Source organism: Cottoperca gobio, chromosome 3 (assembly GCF_900634415.1).
Source record: "Cottoperca gobio chromosome 3, fCotGob3.1, whole genome shotgun sequence".
Lineage (NCBI taxonomy): Eukaryota > Metazoa > Chordata > Actinopteri > Perciformes > Bovichtidae > Cottoperca > Cottoperca gobio.
In genome coordinates this window covers 13,660,948-13,676,903 of record NC_041357.1, presented here as the reverse complement: position 1 = coordinate 13,676,903, position 15,956 = coordinate 13,660,948, and the positions used below count along the sequence as shown (strand labels likewise).

At 40.3% G+C, this 15,956-nt stretch overlaps 2 protein-coding genes across 2 annotated transcripts; one reads left to right on the top strand and one right to left on the bottom strand.

Moving 5' to 3' along the window:
• Positions 1-469: 469 nt before the first annotated feature.
• fsd2 (fibronectin type III and SPRY domain containing 2) lies at positions 470-7,911 on the top strand. The gene is given in 13 exon segments (XM_029455901.1): positions 470-523; positions 525-725; positions 1,053-1,148; positions 1,483-1,716; positions 1,856-1,878; positions 2,287-2,408; positions 2,690-2,854; positions 2,991-3,125; positions 3,491-3,644; positions 4,612-4,745; positions 5,229-5,364; positions 5,443-5,619; positions 7,056-7,911. Coding segments are annotated over 13 exon segments (1,881 nt in total). The 3' UTR covers positions 7,306-7,911.
• LOC115024399 (KH homology domain-containing protein 4-like) lies at positions 7,497-14,709 on the bottom strand. The gene is made up of 14 exons (XM_029455913.1): positions 14,552-14,709; positions 13,380-13,644; positions 13,164-13,283; positions 12,929-13,002; positions 12,780-12,832; positions 12,436-12,635; positions 11,888-12,096; positions 11,401-11,461; positions 11,079-11,136; positions 10,634-10,869; positions 10,193-10,297; positions 9,395-9,480; positions 9,198-9,310; positions 7,497-8,790 (listed from the first exon to the last, which is right to left on the bottom strand). Exons 1-14 carry the CDS (start codon positions 14,578-14,580, stop codon positions 8,660-8,662), a joined length of 1,740 nt encoding a protein of 579 aa, XP_029311773.1. The 5' UTR covers positions 14,581-14,709; the 3' UTR covers positions 7,497-8,659.
• Between the last annotated feature and the right edge of the window lie 1,247 nt (positions 14,710-15,956).

Below are 15,956 nucleotides of genomic sequence, written 5' to 3'. Positions count from 1 at the left end.
CTTAATATGTTATGTTTTATTCAATAAACACCAACTTTCGGCATGGCTGTTTGTCATGCCGATGACATTTGTGCAATCCGATCGCCATCTATTTTTGTCACAGTTTCTGGGTGAGGGTTGTATTGCTTGCAGAGCTGGCTTGTCGGACACCACAGTTGGCCTGAAATGGCCGTTTAGAACAGCCTGGTTTGCTGAATTATCCAGGTAAATTTGCATCAGCTGCTCATTCACTATTGATACTTTAATCACACACAAATTGTTATGCAGTCAAGTTGGTTGGTTCAAGTGTGAAGAGTGCAGTTTTGAGTTATTCTCTTGTGTTCATTCTTCTCAGTTATTATTGAAGGCAGGATGTTTTAGAATTTTTTTTCTAAAAGGTTGTTGATTGACAAAGAGCTGAAGTAAATTGATCTTTTATCAGAAACCTGAATCCTAATTAGATTGTTGACCTCCCACAGTCCCTTTCCTCATGGACTTGTTTGAGAGCAGAGGAGGCAGACTGGATGTGATTGCAGAAGAAGCTTGAGCACCAGCAGTTAAGCAGAGAGTTGATCGTAATGGCAGGCAAGGAAGGGAGGGCGACCCAAGGAGTTTCCACCTTCCAGAGGTTTTCTGTCGACACCAACGAGTCCCTTCACTTTGAGCCCTGTGAGGACAGCCTTCCATCTCCCACTGGGCCAGAAGATGGACTTGATGACAATGTGTTTAAAGAGGGCGAAACCGAGGTGGGGGACACAGATTTGGCCCATAATGTATGAATGAAACCTTTAAAAATGTTCCCATTTTGTAAGATGATCTTGGTAGCATAGGGATACAATGATTAGTGAAAAAACAAAGCACTAAAACAGACATTTTTATTTCCCTACAATTGCCGTTACATTCTGCTTATGGACTAACATCTATAATTTCCGATTTCTTGGTGTCCCAGAAGATGGAGCTGTCCACATGAAAGCTTTTCTTACCAAACCAGAAATTCCAGACAGGACAGGCTGAAAAATAGTTTGTTACTGGTTTGAATTAAAAAGAGAAGTATGATGTATGTATGTTTTCAGGGTGAGATCGTCTCAGTCAGGAATCGTTTGCAAGGGAAAGTTGCTGAGATGGAGAACTTTGCAGGTCATCTGGAAGAAATCTTTCTCACTGTGGAGGTAAATGTCATTCTCAAAAGACTTTTAGTTTAGTGGAACAGATTGTGGTGATGTGTTTTGACAATGATTTATTATTTTATGGCTCTGTGAGCCTTTTGGGAATACTTGTTTTTTTTAATATTTAGTTTTATTAAACTCAAAGACAGAAATAAAGTTCAAGATGTCAGATTTCAGTCCATGTGTGTCTCCTGGAGACCCTTAACTCACATCCATTTCATTCATTGCCTCCCTTCATCTGTCATCATCGCCTCGTTTTTCTTTTCTTTCCATATTTTGTTTAATACGTAACACATGTGTAAATCTCTTAACTGTGGTCATATAAATGTATGTGCAGGAGAATTTTGGCCGTCAGGAGCAGCACTTGGAGCAGCACTACAACGATGTGCTACTGACGTTGTCTCAACGGTACGACGAGAGGGCGGCCGGACTGGAGGAGGAGAAGAAGGGCAAGCTGGAGGCCCTTTACAAGCAGCTGCTGGCTTGTGGTCGGGCGATGGATGCCTCCAAGGAGCTCATTGAGACGGCCCAGGAGGTCTACCGCAGCCAAGACGAGAGGCTTTTCCTGAAGGTCTCCTAGCTTGTGTTCAAGTGCAAATTACAGTGGCTCCAGTAAATGATTTTACTGTCATAGTAAAAAAGACAGCTGATGTGATTGTGGACATTTAATTACTTTGTTCAATTGATTTCTTTGACCCTTTTATTGACAGGCTGTTATGCCGACCATTAAAAGGTAATTATGAAGCTGCTCAGCGAGCGTGCCACATGGTGTGACTCTGCACGGACTGTGAATGCAGGGGGATTTCAAAAGACTAACAATTGTGTTTCCATGTGTTGTTGTTTTTTTGCCTTGAGTTGCCAGACTAATATTATGTCGTAATAAAGAAACATAAACGTCTACTCAAGGTCCACTTACTATCTTTTTGCAGAGAATTGAGATTCATTCTCCAAGATAAATAAGCAAACTCCATCCACTGCAGAAATGATCCAGAAAAAGCTACTAAGTGGACCTTTTAAGCTTTTCCAACCGAATACATTTTGAGTGATCCAAATGAACGGCATGACCCAAGCTGCTTTATCCTAAATGTTAAATCTTAGTATTCAGAGCTTGTTTCTTTCTTTTCTTTTTGTACAACACAAGAATCGAGGACTTTGCCAAAGAGGAGGTTGACCTTACATTGTCTGCACATCTTGAGTTTAACACACCACTTGCTGACATGTCAGATGTCAAAACCATGATGGACACTATCAACGTTGTTCCAGGTCTGATTTAAAAACCGCTCTCACAGTTCACCTACGATAATCGATCAATGACTGTCAGTACAGCACACAGATTAAAGGTTATTTTTCTGCCAATATCTGCAAAGTTGTCTCTGACACATTGCGCTCTTGGACACTTAAGACCAGCTAGCTTTGTGTTTTTATACACAGGGTGACTATAATAAACTAAACGAGCTGTCACCACACATCGCTTTTTATGCAAAACTGCTTCTGTACTGTTTTATCTTAACACTTTTGATGGTATGATTGCAATATAAAAACAGCTCCATCTGCCCCGGTAATCAACCCCCAGATGCCCAACTCTGCCAGCCAGACGTCCCTGCGTGTGTGCTGGAGCCTGTTCTCCGACGACACAGTGGAGTATTATGAGCTTTTCTACAGACCGGTGCTGGAGGACACTCCAGCAGACAGCACCTGTGCACCACATGGTATAACACAGATTCACATTGCATAATAACACCATCTACTGCTGAAATAATAATGATGTGGGAATTTCTCTGAAGGATATTTGTGACATGTTTTTGATCAGTTCGGCCACAATTAAAACCTTTGCCTGCTTCTCAGTAAGCAAGGTGAACGTGAAGGAGACCCACTGCACTGTGGCAGATCTGCTGCCCAATGCTCAGTATGAACTCTGGGTGACTGCGACCAACACCACGGGCATCAGCCCAGCGAGCGAGAAGGCCTTATACATGACCGGTAATAAATGTCTCCCTCCTACAACATGAGGAGTCATTAAACTTGTGACAGTTGAAATAATTGCTGTGATGTCCCCTAAAATCACTTTAGTTCAATATTTTGTAATCGCTCCAGCCTCACATGATTGATGTTAGAGAGAATAAAGTCTAATTGCTTGATTCCTCTCTCTCTCCCTCTGTCTCTTGTTCTCTCTCTCTCTTACTCGTTCTCTCTATCTTGCTTCCTCTCTTGTTCTCTCTCTTGCTTCCTCTCTCTCTCTCTCTCTCGCTCTCTTGTTCGCTCTCTTGTTGTCTCTCTCTTTCTTGCTTCCTCTCTCTCTTGTTGTCTCTCTCTCTTGCTCTCTCTGTCTTTCTCTCTCTCTATAGTGCCATCGCCTCCAGTGATCAAGCAGAGGGAGTGTACCAGCTGTCCAGAGGCTGCTCTGATCCGCTGGGAGTCAGGGAACACCAACCCCGTCGACTCTTACACTGTGGAGCTCAGTGAGATGGGTACTGATGGCACAGAGAGTGCTTTTACTGAGTAAGAACTGTGTCTTTCACTTACACCTACATTTTCTGTTTTAACTTTATTTTTGCTTTATTTTAAGAGGAATATTCCCATTGAGATGAATAATCGTTTACAATGGAGTCCTGGCCATGACAGCAGCATTAAGTATTCCACATGAAAGAAACAAGCAAGAGACTTAAAACAAACAGCAAATTACACCAAACAGTGATTTAGCAGTGTTCAGTAGCAGGACATATGTATTCAATGGTCAAATAGTCCTTAATACTGTTCAAATATTCCATGCCTATGAAATAATCTAGTTTAAAATGACCACGCTCACACCAGGATGAGGGTGCAAAAACTAAAAAAAGCATTTTTTCCAAAGACGAGGAATGGCGTACATAATTTGTCCGAAGGTTGCTTCACTGGATTTGCAAAGCTTCAAAGATTCAGCTCCACTGTTATATGTATCTTCGATGCCCTGTCCTTTTAATAAGGCTTTTGCTTCAATACATCCATAAACAAGCCCTTGTTAGTGCTTGCCTGGGATTTTGGAGGTCCCATGGTTATAGAGCTGCTGAATCAAGACACACTCTGTCCTAGAAAATCTATTCTTAGCTTCAGCTCCTGCAGCACTGTCAGCCTCAGCTAGAATACCATCCTCGCATTTGGGGTCATTTTCATTTTTCATCTGGTCACTACAGAGAGCAGGCAAACCTTTTTATTTGAATAGTCAGTGTTTGGTTGTTTTGCATAGAGGCGCCTAAACGGTATTAACTGCAATGGGTCCGTGCTTCAAAGATGACAAAGTTCTTAGTTAAACACCCCATTTATCCACCTAGTATTTCTGAAGTCGTGAGACAAGATGTTAGTTCAAGGCTTTACGCTCGACTAGAGGTATGGAGGTAGAAGCCTATCCAAAAAGTTGTCATCATTGTGCATTTAGTTTATTTAAAAAGGAAGTGATATCAGCCTTCTGTCCCATTGGTTAATCCTTCAGGTCTATTGTAGCCGTGCCCACCTGTCAGTGTCTGATTCAGCTGCAGACAGGACGCCGTTACCTCATCTCTGTGAGAGCAGTCAACATCGGCGGACCGAGCGGCAGGAGTGAAGTTATTACCGTCTCCACAACAGGTGAGAAGCGTCAACATCAGCCTGTTCGTGATACTTTTGGCCAGAGGTGTAAGAAGTATTCAGATCTTAAATAAAAGTATCAATACTCATTTATTTAAATATCCCATCACCAGTAAAAATCTTGCATTCAGAATTAGTATGGAAGTAAAAAGTATGGAAGTATTGGCAACAAAATGTACTTCAAGCATCCAAAGTAAAGCAAGTAGAGACCTTGGTTGGGAACAACTACATTAACACGCAAGTGATCCAGATGCTCCTAATTTAAACTGCTGAGTGTTGTGTAGTTTAATGAATAATGCATTATATTTTATGTATTGATCTTGATCTGAAAAGTAATTAAATAATTGTAGTGGAGTAGAATTATAAACTAGCTTCAAACTGAAAGATTAGAGTACAAGTGCCTCATAATTGTATTTAAGTACAGCACTTAAATACATGTACTTAGTCGCTTTTTTCACATCTATATGATGACTGTTTGTGCAGGTACATTCTTCTACCTCCTGGAGGACACTGCACATTCTTGCCTGTCCATCTCTGAAGACGGCTTCACCATGTTTTATGGAGATGAGGAGATGCCAATCAGCGCTATGGCCTTAGATGATAACAACACCTTTAACAGGTCAAATATACAATGGCTACTTGTGTGAAGATAATGGGAACTTTTAGGATTAGATATGTAAAATAAGACTGTGTACAGATGTGTAGCTGTCCTGGGGGATCTGATCCCAGTGCGAGGCAGACATTACTGGGAAGTGGAGGTGGATGACGCAACAGAGTTTAGGATCGGAGTTGCATCCAAGGACACAGAGAGGAACTCGTACCTCGGAGCCAACAACACCTCCTGGTGTATGAGACACATTCTCACTCCATCCAGGTAACACCATCTCTGTTAAAATAGCATCACCGTGGTAATTATCTGTTTGGGGTCTCCGAGACCAATAACTTAATATATTAATGACAATGGATTTTCATATGCTCTGTGACACCCACTGCTGAGACCAAATCTCCCCAGTCCTCCACCAGCTCCTGGTTAAATACAGCATTGACAAACAAATACTACTCACCACTCGCTAAACATTTAACAACCTGGCCCCTCGCTACCTCTACATCCCTACCCGTTGCCTCAAACTGCAGACCTGGCCTTCTCAGTTGCTGCATCCTCCCTCTGGAATGACCTCCAACCGCATCAGACAGTCAAACAAACCCTTAAAACCCACCTCTTGCTTTTTCCTGCTGTACCTTGGAAAGCGTTATATAAATTAAATGTATTATTAAGTGTTGACACTACTTTGTAACATTTTTCCTCCCATATCTTAAATGATTTCTGTTATTGGAGTTTAATACTGACCCCAAACACAAGTAACGTCATAGCACACAACAACACACGGATACATTTGTCTGAGGTGGTTTTTTATTTTTAGCAAAAGGAATATATATTTTTGCAGTCCATAATTTAACATGTTTTTCTTCTGTCTGTTTGGGGCAGAGGGAATGGTTACAACTTAAAAAAAATTCACAATATATTTTGTTTTTTAGCGTCACAAGAGATGAAAAAATACTTAAAGTAAAAACACAGATTTTTCAATTATGTTATTAATTTGAGACAAACAGCAGTGAGGTCTGTGGGACCCTAAACAATGTGGAAGTAAAACAAGTTTCCACAAAACAACGCTCAAGTCTTGGTTTGCTGCTCAGTCACTTGATGAAATGTGCTCGTTATTCCCTTTAGTTGTACAAATTGGCGAGAATGTTTTCAGCACTACAGACCAAACAGATGCAGATTTCTCAAGTCAATCTGATACAATTAGCATGCTGCTCCTCTCAGGGACTACTGCAGTGCATGGAATCTGGGCCAAGACTATATTTTTAGCCACAAGAAATTTTCCTTTCCTAAGCAAAATGAAACTGCATCCGCTCCATGCAAAACGAAGCCTGTTGAAGGTAGAGAAGCCCACAGTTGAATATCTGTTACTTTACAAGTGTTGCTATGGCAACTCTTCTTGGAACAAAGCAGGACAGTTGAATTGTCACATTTAGAAAATCATTTAGTGCGGCATTATTACAAGACCTGAATGTGGTTTCCATTGTGGGCATCTTCTTGGTGATTCTGCCTACGCGCAATTTAACAATCACATTTCTCATTTTCTTCTTTGATCCGCAGCCATTTGAAATCCTGCTGTTGGCTTATGATTCAGCATCTGCTTTGCTAATGGCTGACAGAAATGATCCCAACAGGAAGAGAGAAACAGCAGTGCGTTAAGAACTTCTTTGCTTTACACAATCATAATGCCCTCTTCTTTTTTTCTTTAGGCATAAATATGAGTTTCTGCACAATGGCTGTAGTCCTGACCTGAGGATTACAGTGAACCCAGTGCGGATAGGAGTGGCACTTGACTACGGGAGGGGGACTCTGTCCTTTTTTAATGTGGATCTGGAACAACACCTACACACCTTCCACTGTCACTTCAGAAATGTTGTCCAGCCCTGCTTTGGCCTGGACAACCCGGGAGCTCTTACTGTACACAATGGCATCGAGGCGCCCGGGTACACATTCACCTGACACCAGCGTTAAGATGGAATAAAACCCAGGACTGGAAGAGTGTGAAATAACATTGTTTTTATTACTTAAAGTTCTGGGTGACAGCCCCAATAAAACAAAACCCCAAACATTGTGAGCACCCAAATTCATACAAATAAAAAGCATTTGTGAGCCTCATTCAGCTGTATAAAATGTGATGGATCCAAACACAATAAGGGGTTTTCAGGTGTTTTTATTATAGTATTCCACGGGAATAGGCACACACCATTTTCCAAGATAAGAAAAAAAGTTAACTTAATTTTACAATATGTATTTTTAGCATCAGTAATTGCAGCAGACCAAGTGTTTAAATTCAAAAGGGAAATAAGGGGCTTGTTTTAGATGAACAAAAATATGCTTTGAAAAAGTGTTTTAAGAAATAAAAATCCATTTATAGTAATAAAATAGTACATCTTAAAAAAAGGAAAAATCCACCCTGAATACTTCTACACTGTTAAAAGTGAATATTGTGTTTAATAGTGATATATATATTTTTTTTGTTAACAGAAAATGTCTTTGCCATTTAAGACATTGTAAGTGTACGTTTTCAGGCTTCTATCAAGTCAGCAATAACACAAAGGAGAAAAACACTGGAAAAAAGATTTGTATTTTCTAAAACCATAACCTCAAAATTCCCTATTGAGCATGATGCCACACGATGGGCTTCACTTTATAAGTCGTGGCTGCAAACATACGCACAATTAACTAGTTGGTGGGATATTTCTATATCTAGTTTCTTTATTAGGTGGGCATAAATGCAAATATCCCCACCTATACTAAAACCAATAGGTTCATACCCATTGTGTGAGGGGGTAGAGAAAGGCATTCTGGGAGAAATTTTTAAAAGACTAACTGAAACAGAAGTACACAAAGCAAAACCAACACCAAACATCAGAAACCGGTGACAATGCAAAGACCCTACCAGTGGTTTTTCCCATCTTCAGCCTGTTTACTACTAATCATCTGTACGTTACATTAATGCTATATAAAAGATTGTCAACCTGACAGTGTAGGAAGCTTGGTCACCTGGCTTTTAAGTCATTTAATGATGTCAGTACATAAAGTGGTACCAGGAATTTCAAACAAGTGTCTCTTAAGTGCCATACAGAGATGAATGGATGGAAAGAAAACAATGTCAAACTTAGCTTGTAAAAGGTCAATGTTTTCGTTCTTTGTAGTAAAAGGGGTAAAAGAAAATAGCAAAACACTGGTATAGTCAAAAAACTGAAACTGAGGGTGGATTTTTCCTTCTATGGTGTTTGAGAAGTGTTGATATACTGAAGTAGACTTTGGGTCTGTGGGTATCCTGGACAGTGGGGATGGGGTGGGGCAGGGGTTATGAGTTATCGGTCTTACTGCTGCGTGTCCTCTCCTCCTCTTCATCGGAGGAGTCTCCTCCGTAGGGCACTAGCCCCGATGTATCGTCTTCCACTTTCGACTTCTTCTCGCCCACCTCCTCTTGAGCACCTGTAAGGGCACAATAAAAATGGAGAGACAGAGAAAAGTAGAAAAGAAGGTGGAAGAGGTGGAAGACATGAGAGAGAGAGAGCGAGAGAGAAAAGAAAAAAGGAAACCCATTGAGGAGCCCCATGTTAGCGGTGGTTTTTGAGTTCGTTTGATCCACAGCCAGGGGAGGGAAGATATCAAATGAAACGGCAGCAGAGCACACATCCATAACAGGCAGGTCCAGGGACACATGTTGAGAGAGAAAACAAGGGAAAGACAAAAAACATATACAAGAAGAGCGTGTTAGTGGGTTCTACTAGTGGAGAGATTCACACAGGTCTCCACTCCTCCACCATGCCTCCATGGGGGGAGATGACATGTCTGAGTACTAAGGCTCTCAGAATGTTTGGAGATTAAGAAATGCATACCCATTGGCACGACGATGCCCGGCAGGGTGACTGGATCTTCCGTGTCTCTCGGCCTTTTGCGTGCAACAGGGGCAGGAGCCACAAAGAGAGGTGGCGGCGGAGGCATCAGAATCCTGAAAAGAGAAAAACATCAATATCTGCACTACACGAAGTTCATGAAGAATATTATACAAGGGAACTTTGATCAATTAACTGACCTTTCTACTACTTTCTCCACTCCAACACTGGAGGCAGGAAGTGCAGACTCTTGATGAGCCGGACCCTCTGGAGATCTGCTGATAGGCTAAACAGAAAAGTACAACACATTTAAAACACTTCAAAAACAAAAAACGTTTAAAAGAACAGGTTTGAGCCATAAGACAAACATCTTTTTACACGTGAAAACCTTCCCAGATGCTTAGGGCTGCTATTTTCAAATCATTTTAAAATGTTACGTTTATTTTGTAAAGGGCGAGAAGTTAAATAAAAACATAATGGCAACATTAAAACTATTCTAAAAAGCCCTAATTTAGGGGATTTAAACCTTTGAAGCTATGTCTCATGACAGACAAAGATATGAATTAGCCTGAAGTGTTTTAGGGGTTGATGGTTGATGTCGGGAATTTCCAAATGGTTAGCATTGTCTCCGTTTTCAACACAGTGACGCAGCTTAAGCCCATGTCTGTGGTCAAAAAACACTGCTCGGCTTTGATGAACGGCCATTTGTATTAGGAATGGTAATTAGACCTTTACACAATAATGTGACTCACTATGCAGATAGTTAAAAAAATAAAAATAAATAGGCAAGAGAGCAACAGAGACTTGCATGTTGGATAAAGCAACTGACTGAACTAACAACTGAAACTTTTCATCCAATAATTTCATGGAACATAAACATTTTTTGTGGTCTAGCAGTGACGATTGAAGCTTCTCCCTTCTCTGTGAATGGTGAAGACCGGACATCGCAAACAGGTCGATCTTTCAGTGATATGTACTGGTGTTACTCTTCAGCTAACCTGTTCTTCCTTTGACCCCTCCTGGAAATGACGTCTGGGACTTCCTGAGTCAGGAGGGGTGTTTAAACATCCTTCAGGCTCCACTGTCTCACTGCTGCCAGAATCCTTAAGTAGAGCAAAAGCAACACATACACACTGATGCAGCAGCAGGATTTTAAAAAGCTAAAACCCTTTGACAGGTGTCATATGTCCTGACAAACTACAATATATTATAGCTCAAGCTCATTTAAAATGACATTTTATAAGCTTGGGGTGCGTGCAGATCTAACCTGGTGAAGATTAACCAAACAATGACAATTAATTATATAATATCACCCCAATAAAGTTTTGCCTGCTTTTCTTGCTTCATATCATAAAATATGTAAAGCATTTCACGGGTTAAATAAAAAAACTAATACACGAATGCTGAAGACAAAAATGAGTGGTATCTTTGGTTATTACCTGGTCGAGATAGGGATGTGGTTTCCTAGGACACACCGGATACTGAACCATTGCCTGAGAAGATGGAGGGTTTGTCGACATGTTAGAATGACTTGGGGGACCATTTGCATTACTCCAATAACCACTGGCTCCTGAGTACGCTGAATAGCCTCCAGCATACCCATTTGCTGGGTAGTTATACCAGGATCCCTGGCTAGAGTAATTGCTATTAGGTTGAAATCCATGTGCTGCGTATGCTGAAATGAAAGTATAGAACGTGGAGTTAATAGCATATATTACATGAATCAATAACGGTGTTTTGACAACTGTTATGTACTATTTCAACCTATTGTTGAGCCACTAAAGACGTTCAGGGATGATTAATTACCACAAGAAGAATGTCAGCCAGTACCTGATATTTGATCACCCTGTTGGAATTAGTTACAAGGCATAAAAGAATACTCACGTTGTGTTGAGCCGGTGGATGTGTACATCGATGTCATCCGGGCATTTTCCTCCCTCACCTGTAGAGCAAGAGGAAACAAAAACTATGTAAGGAGCTAGATGACAAACCACAAAGGCTGTGTTGATGTATTTTCAACAGCTGAGTTGCATTGTGGGTAGGTGCAGAGCACTCAAAACCTATCTCTGGAGATCCGGTGGTTCACACTACGACTTTTACTTTAGGAGGTGGGCATCAGTAAAAACTATATGCTTGAATAGTTTCACTTTCTTAAACCTCCAATTAGACACTTGTGTTCTTAAGTTAAACAATATCATGAACTCACAGTTTCCAGCAGACTTTCAGTGAGTTTCTTCGCCGACTCCAATCCAACTGAATTCGGGTGGCTGCAACACACAAAGGGTCATATTTGAAATAAAATCGAAAGCAAAAAAAGGTTTTAGCATGTTAATGCAAGTAGGGCTCTTAAAGCTGTTTCAGCCACAAATGAACCAAAACTGAAATCATACATGGATTTAAACTTGGATTGACAGACAAATAACTTTACACCTTGCTTGTCAAATCATGATCTTATGAGATCTTATGGGAAAATGTTCAGAGTAAATAAAATAAAATCCCCTTCTCGTGGTTTCCTTATAAATTAAACAGGGGTCTTGTTACCTTAAGCAGATATAGTGACATTGTGTTTACATGTTTGTATTGCATGTGCTTTAACCCACTCTGTGTACCTTTGGATCTCCCCCTCTAATGAACTAGTTCCAATAGGGAACTTGAAACGTTTGCCAAAAGATGAGCATTTGTAATAAACATACCTGATGTAGACATAAAGAGGCTCAAAAGACTCTCGTTTTGATGCTTGTTCGATGTAGCCAGAACTCTTTCCCCTGAGAAAGACTCGAGCCCCTGTCTCCACCTGGATATGACTCAGGTACGAACCTCCTGGACCTTCAACCTTTTCATTAACGTTGAAAGAGGGCAACGCCTGGTCCAGACCCACAAATATTTTTGTGTGCACAAAACTCTGAGGGCATGGGGGAAATATGCGATTTATTATTATGCCCTGCATATTTGGGTTGTTTATTGACATACATAATAAGCTTGACTAGAAGTAGAACAGCTTTGTAAGCAGATGCAGAAATCCAAGGTTTTTCCTCTTTAGACCAGGGACGTTCTCGCTGCTACTTAATTTGGGAGGTGGGTATCAGTGAAGGCAACATGGTCTTCATTTGTCTCACTTTCTTAACCTCCATTTGTAAAATTCTGACTGACACAACATGTCAGAAAATCAATATTCAACAGTAAAGACTTGTAGAGCGGTGAACTTCAACCTATTATTGTATTATATATTCAATATGCCTACCCCTGAATGAGGAGCTGCAGGCCGATGTCCTGGCACTGAATTTGTGTTGGGCATCCGTGGCACGGGTGAGGTAATGACAGGTCGAGGAGGCTGTGGGTAAAGTGTGAGCGGAGGCATTACAGGCACCTGTTGTCCTCCTGATGCTGCCGAGGCCCTCAACAGGTCCTCAGAAATTATCTCCTTTATCCTCAGCACAGCCTCTGATGTTGCAGAAAAGGCAACAATGTTTGGACATCAGCCATAAAGAACAGGCTATGAAATGCTTTCAACATTTGTGAATTACAATTGATGAAGACAATGCCAGGCGCTGCATATTCAGCAGATTTATTAAAAAAGCTACTTACTATTGACCTGGTCTTGGCTCTTTCCCTGGACATGCAAATACAACGGTCTTTGTCTAAATGAAAGCAAAATCAGAAATGTCATTAACACATAACTTATGCACACCGACAAATATTACTCGGATTGGGACATCCCTAGTCTTAGTACATACCCTGGTTTGCCTTTTTCAATGTCAGACATGTAATAGCCTTTTGTTGAGACGACTGCTCCACTAACCTGTCGGATCTGAAAAAGGTAATAGGAAATTTGATTAAGACAAAAGATGGATTTATAGAGAATGTTTATTTAAAGCCGTTAAAGACCTTTCTTAATCTTTGTCTTACGTCCCCCATTTTCTTTTAACAAATGTGTAACATGTAATACTATCGTGACCACTTTCCACTTACCTCCTCCTGTGTTTTGCCTTTAGTAAGAACATTTCTGCAATTTATCGGTACATCGTTTATGTCGACCTCTGTGACAACCATTTCTTCTATAGTATTTGGCACAGGCACACTTCGAGGCATCTAAAAGAACATATGAAATGAGAAGGAAAGTTGTAAGCCCTCTAATGATGCCATAAACATACAATGATCTATTATAGCAGTTTAAATCATGTGCACCTTTGCAAGTAATGGTGGAGGTGTCAACAGCTTTCCTTTTGCCATTAACATGGCATTTATTTTAGCAGCCATGGCTGCAGCCATTTCAACTCCTCCCTGAGGCACTGGCTTTTCTCCTGTTTGTGGTGACTGGGAAGCTTTGCCAGCAGTGCCAACGACTCCTGATAAAGAGACTGAGTGGGTTGCATTTTCACTACTCCTCTGCTGCCTCACATCTACACTCTGTTTAGGTTGTGCTGTCTTATCCCATCGGCTGGTTAGGCACCTGAAACAATATGAGAACAAACAATAAAATAAGCATACTTATATTCATGTTTACTACACCAATTGAAAAAGAAAAATGACGTAACAGAAAAGGTTCAAAGTCAGCAGATAATAAATTTGTCATTTCAAACTTAAAGATCTTTTGAATCTTGGTGAAACATCTTAAAAGTTAAAATGTCAACTTCAGTGCCTTCTTGCCTTAATACCTTTAGTGGTAATAAGTTAAATGATTGAAAGTTATCAGATCAGAAACAGGTAACGTTGGTGGTCACTATGGTGTGGAAAATGGAGGGGGCTGTAGGACATTTTCATTACCCTAGATTTTTTCTCTATTCTTGTAACGTTTGTCTGGACATATTCTTACACGCAAAATGTTCCCCCATATTTTAACGTTTGGGGGTAGCAGTTTATTGCAGCTATTTCGCTACGTTAGGTTGAAAGTAAAATGGTAAATGCTGGAGTTTAAGAGGCTTGTTATTAAAAATAAAAAAAGTAAGTCTTTTTGATTAAGCTTACAACACCGTCTGTATTTTGCGCCAAATCAACAGGCGCTGCGGTTTCTCAACTGTTTGTCAAATAAGCTAACAGCCTAAGTAAGCTAACGTTAACTGATACTAAAACAAAGGCTGAGCTAGTTAACTTAGCAAGTTACGATCTTGTTTAAATATATTCAAGAATTCGAGGAATATTGTGTTCAAGTATTCTTGTAACATGCACTTTGATCAGTCAACTGGTATTGACTTTTAGAAACACAAGTGATACCCCGCATGCTAACAATTATTAGCAGGCCTCAACTAGCTAGCTTGGCTGGCTAGCTTACGGCTCGCTGCAAATATGTAGTGCGCTGTTAGCTCGTATTACCGAAGTTACCAAACGTATTTTTTTAAACAAACTTAACAACAACTTACGGTGTTTGCCCAGTCATCCCCGAAGACATAGTACCACTCCACCAAAGCTGCAGTAAAATTAAAATAGTATTTAATACGGTTGAGGCTTGACGACGGGAGCCATCGGTCTGCTCTGTCTGTCGATTTCTGATGACGCCTTGTCGCAAAGTCTGACGAGGCGGAAGTTGAGTTGTTCATGTTACGTAACACAATCGAACGCAATCTGGAAGAATCTCGCCAAAAGTTTATCAACAATATAAATTACTAAGTAAAGTTTCCGATTGATTCAGAATTTTCAGACAGTTGATTTAAAATGTATGATTAACCAAAGAAAAATCCAAAAAATAAGACCCTCATTTTCATGAGTTCACAGTCATGGTCGGATTGAGCTACTATGGGGGCCTTGGGGTCAAAAGTTCAGCTGGACCACCAGTAAAGGTATAAGTAACATTTCCACATCAAACACGTCTAAATGTATATTGCCTGTCAATGGCATCATATCTCCTTTACCCCCTCTTGTTGCCCTGACATGATTTATGTCTAAGTCACGTCCAATAGAGTCTCTTTGGCAATTGTTTTTTTAAACAATGAAGACAGCAACTCCCATGATCCCATGCTAAATGACATCAACAAGATCCGTCTCTTGTCATGTTTTAATTCAGAGACTCCATAGCACTAGAACCTACATACTGTGTGTTAAAGGTACGATCACATTACTATTCATCTCTCCCATTCACTTCAGCTGAAGACCACACAAAAAATTAATTCAAGCTTGTGTTTCCTGTTTCTGCGTCTCTCCAGCCGGCTCCATCAGAGTTCACCTTTGTTAAACCTTTTAGTCTGATTTGGTTTATTGACAACATTTTAATAATTTGATCAAATACTGCATATCAAACTTTTTCATGGATAGTACGATAACTTCCTGGTACAACTGAGAATAAGTTGACCCCCCCCCCCCCCCTTTTATCAAGACAGGTATTCAATGTTTAACATTATGAAAATGTTGAAAATATGAACCCTGACCATGCATCCAAAAGTATCAATGTACTGTCTTTAGAAATAGTGTAATGTATAATGTTTAGTGCTATTAGTACAACATTACACTACCAGACACACAGTGCTAACTGTAGAGTCACTCTCACAAATTGTGTACAGTTTGTAATCGCTTGGCTCAATATTTATTTATTACCTACATCAGAACCGTTATATCACATCCTTTTGAGGGCTGAATGTGGGCCATTTTGTTGAAATAAAGCCAAGTGTGACTATACCTTAAGGCAGAGTTCAAACACATATTTAGTACTGCAGGAAAGAAATGCAGTTTTTAAGTTCTTGATTTTCTGCTTTTGCAAATAATATTAAACGGAGCAAAGAAATACACACAACACCCATCAAACAGTTTGTCCACATAGATAGTATGGCAAAA